This window comes from Egretta garzetta, unplaced genomic scaffold (genome assembly GCF_000687185.1).
Source record: "Egretta garzetta isolate BGI_Z169 unplaced genomic scaffold, ASM68718v1 scaffold121, whole genome shotgun sequence".
Lineage (NCBI taxonomy): Eukaryota > Metazoa > Chordata > Aves > Pelecaniformes > Ardeidae > Egretta > Egretta garzetta.
Genome location: NW_009258479.1, coordinates 13,963 through 17,828, shown reverse-complemented (window position 1 = coordinate 17,828; position 3,866 = coordinate 13,963). Strand labels below are relative to the sequence as shown.

The following is a 3,866-nucleotide window of genomic DNA, read 5'->3' as shown; positions in this document are numbered from 1 at the left end:
CCCGCGGGTCCCTCCCCGCACGGCTCGACACCCCGGGACGCGCCCGTCGCGTCGCACCTTCTCCCCGTCCCGATCCCATCCCGCGCTGTCCCCACGCTGCCCTGTCACGCTCCCATCGTGTCCCATCCCCATCCCACCCTCTCCCTGTCCCATCGCCTCCCGATCCTGATCCCATCCCCTCCCTGCTGCAGGCTGTCCCCATCCCATCCTGTCCCCATCCCACCCCCTCCACGTTCTACCCTGTCCCTATGCCGCTCCCATCCCCCATCCCATCCCGATCCCATCCCTTCCTCATCATGTCCTCTTCCCACCTCATCCCACCCCATTCCCATCCCACCCTGTCCCCACCCATCCAAGCCTGATCCCATCCCTATCCCATTTCATTCCACACTATCCATCCCATCCCATTTCATTCCTATCCCATGTTGCTCCTATCCTATCCCCATCCCATCCCCTCCCCACTGCCCATCCTGATGCTATCCCACCCTGCCCCACACCCCATCTTCATCCCACCCCACACTATCCCCACCTTGCCCCATCCTACCCCCCAATCCTGATCCCATCCCACCCTGACCCCCTGCCCACATCCCTCAGCTCTGTGCCCTAGGGAGGATCCCTCCATCTCCCTGCTCCCCAGCAGGGGCAGGCCCAGCACCCCCTCCCCAGCACACGGCCTGCCCTCCCACCCCACCAGCTGCAGCTGGGATGGCTGCCTCATCCCACCCGCCTGTGGGCACTTAAGAGCCAGGGGCAGCCAGGGGTAGGCCGGTGGCCATGGGCTGCCTTGGGGTTGTCCCTCCTTTCCCAGCGGAGGCAAGAGGAGCGGCAGCGGCTGCAGAGGGCTCAGCAGCAAGAACTGCTCCTGGCAGAGACCCTGGGCAAGCACCCCCTGCAAAATAGGTATGGGGGGTGTGGCCATGGGCAGCCTCTCCCAGGCACTGGGAGGGGGATGCTGGGGCTGTAGGGGGGCTTCAGCATGGCTGACCCCCCATCTCCCCTCCCTCCCCAGGTGGGCGCTGTGGTTCTTCAAGAATGATAAGAGCAAGATGTGGCAGGCAAACCTGCGCCTTGTCACTAAGTTCAGCACTGTGGAAGACTTCTGGGCGTGAGTGTCCCGTGGGTGGGCAATGTGGCCCCTCTGGAGAGGTCCTGGTGGGGGGATTTGGGCCAGAGGAGGGTGCTGTGGGTCTCCAAAGCATCTTTTTTTTAACTGCTTATGTGTTTTGTCTCCACTTGGTGCAGGCTGTACAGCCACATCCAGCTCGCCAGCAAGCTCACATCTGGCTGTGACTATTCCCTCTTCAAGGTGTGACACCCACTGAGATGCAGTTCCTCCTCAGAGCCTTCTGCAGCACCCAGTATTATGGGGGCACACTGGGTGCTGGTGGGGCTGGCAGGGTGCCCTGGCCATGGTGTGGAAGGGGGAGCCTGGCTGGGTGCTCACAGCTCCCCAAGCCAGCTCTGGCCAGGTGCTCGGTGCCCTTGATCATCTCCTTGCCTGTCCCTAGGATGGCATTGAGCCCATGTGGGAAGACAACCAGAACAAGCGTGGTGGGCGCTGGCTCATCACCCTGGCCAAGCAGCAGCGGCACACTGAGCTGGACCGTTTCTGGCTGGAGACGGTGAGTGCAGCTCTGCTTGGGCTGGCCTGCAGTGTCCTGGCAGTGGTGTTTCCCCCTGCCGCAGTGCTGAGCCCTAGCAGGGACTGTCCTGGGCCCCCCTTCTCCTCCTGGCAGCTGCTGTGCCTCATTGGGGAGATGTTTGATGAGTACAGCGATGAGGTGTGTGGGGCTGTCATCAACATCCGCGCCAAGGGGGACAAGATTGCCATCTGGACCCGGGAAGCAGAGAACCGGGAAGGAGTCACCCACATCGGGTAATGCAGCTTTGAGAAGGGGGCTGCGCAGGGTCAGGTTTGGGGGGAATGGGATCCCTGGCCAGGGAGCCAGTGGAAGAAGCAATGCTGTCCTGTTCATGCAGCCCCTTCCCTCCTCCAGGCGTGTCTACAAGGAGCACCTAGGCCTGTCGCAGAAGGTGGCCATTGGGTACCAGGCCCATGCGGATACGGCCACCAAGAGCGGCTCCCTGACCAAGACCAAGTTTGTGGTGTGACTGTGGGGGGAGCACGGCTCTGCCTGTGGGGTCCCCCTGTCCTATCCCACAATGAATGGCTGTAGCTGAGCATGGTCCATGTGTCCAGAGCTCTGGCATCCTGGGGGGGGTGGGGGTGTCTCCTGGGAGGAGGATGATGTGTTGCCGTATCCTGTACCTACCTGCTGGCTGAGCAGGGCTGGGAGCACAGAGCTGGCATTGCCTGGGCATCACTGTGGGTTTGGGGGTACTGCATCCCCCAGTGCCTGGGACCACTGCCCCTCTTCCTGGGGCTGTGGGGGTGTCCCTCTGGTCTGGGGGGCCCTGGATAGTCCCCAGGAGGATGCTGAGCTCTGTCCTCCCCTGGCCAAGGCCCAGGCACAGCTTGCTGCCCTGTGAGCCTGGGTGTGGGAGGCGGTAGCAGAGCCCAGCTTCTCTGGGTCAGCTCAGCCTGGGGAGCTGGTCCCCATCTCTCCCAAGCCCCTGCACATTGGTGGGACATGGCTCTGCCTTCTTGGGAAGATCAGCTCCCCAGCCGAGGACTGCCCAGCACCCCTGCAGGGTCAGTGCTGTGGCTGCAGCACAGCATGGTCCCCACGCTGCCCACCCCAGGCTGTGTTTACTCGCATCCTCTCCTACAGGCACCTGCAGCACAGGTGGAATGAAGCTTATTTGCTTCCCAAGGGTTTATGGTGCCAGACCTGCAGGTTCACAGCTCCAGTCCATTGAGCACTGGGAGTTTGCTGGCTCCCTTCGGCCCATGTCCTCTGCTGTCCCTCCTGGCTGTCCTGGCCCTGGCTGCAGAGGGGTCCCCTCACTCCTCCCCTCCCCTGCTCCAGCATGGCCCAGCCTGTGCCCTGTCCTTAATCTTTTATTTGTGTTTTTTGGTTGTTGGGTCTGTCCTTTCCCCCCCTGCCTATTCAGGTTCTTGAGGTGGAGCTGCCTGCTGGCCTCCTGACAGTGCTGCCTGTGCTTCTGGTCTCCCTGCAGCTCCCCTCCAGGAGGGGCCTCCTCCCTCCCCTCCAGGTTGCACCCTGGCCAGGGCAGCGTGTCCAGCCCATCTGTGTTTCTCTGAGCCCAGAGCTGGGGCAACTAGTCCCCCACCTCTGTGTGGTGCCAATGCTGGCTTGGTGCTGCCCTGCCTTGAGCTGGGGCTGCTGCCTGCACTTGGGTTTTGCAAAAAGCTGGTCCTACGGAAGGACAGTTTTGACTCTATCTCTGCTGTTGCAGTTGATTGAGGTGTGTCTGGCCACAGCTCTGCGTGCAGGTGCTGTGGCTGTAGCACCCTGGGCCCTTGGCTGCCTGCGGTGCAGTCCCGCAGGGTTTGCTGGAGTGTGCCAAGCCCTGCACTGCCTCGGGGTGCTGTTGTGGTGGCACAGAGCTGGGTCCCCTGGCCCTGTGGCTTCCCAGGGGCAGCCTGGCCAGGGCTCTGCCTGCCCTTCACCCCCCCCCTGCCCCCTGTGCTGGGCACAGCGGGGGCGAGAGGTGCTGCCAGAGAGGGGAGGTGGGAGCTCACCCCTGGCAAGCAGTGCACCAGGCCATGTGCCACCTGCGGGCGCTGGGCTGCTTCTCCGCCCCGGTATGAGGGGGACAGGACCCTGCTGCCCTCCCCTGCAGGGCAACGGGGGCGTGGGTGCTGCTGGCCCCATGGCGGGCAGCAGGGCCAAGAAGGAAGGGGGAAACACCAGTAGGGGGGTGGCTGCAGGCGGGGGAGCACTCGGGAGGGGGGACCCGGGGTGGGTCCGCACGGGCAGCGCGTGCTGCTGGGGCGGGCA

At 63.6% G+C, this 3,866-nt stretch overlaps 1 protein-coding gene across 1 annotated transcript in view; it reads left to right on the top strand.

The window, feature by feature from the left end:
• The window catches only part of EIF4E1B (eukaryotic translation initiation factor 4E family member 1B), a 3,729-nt gene extending 1,617 nt beyond the window's left edge, over positions 1-2,112 (top strand). The window contains exons 2-7 of the mRNA XM_009643783.1: positions 695-900; positions 1,010-1,105; positions 1,243-1,306; positions 1,509-1,622; positions 1,737-1,876; positions 1,998-2,112. Coding sequence (XP_009642078.1) covers positions 695-900; positions 1,010-1,105; positions 1,243-1,306; positions 1,509-1,622; positions 1,737-1,876; positions 1,998-2,112 — 735 coding nt within the window. The remainder of the gene's footprint in view (positions 1-694; positions 901-1,009; positions 1,106-1,242; positions 1,307-1,508; positions 1,623-1,736; positions 1,877-1,997) is intronic.
• Positions 2,113-3,866: the final 1,754 nt, after the last annotated feature.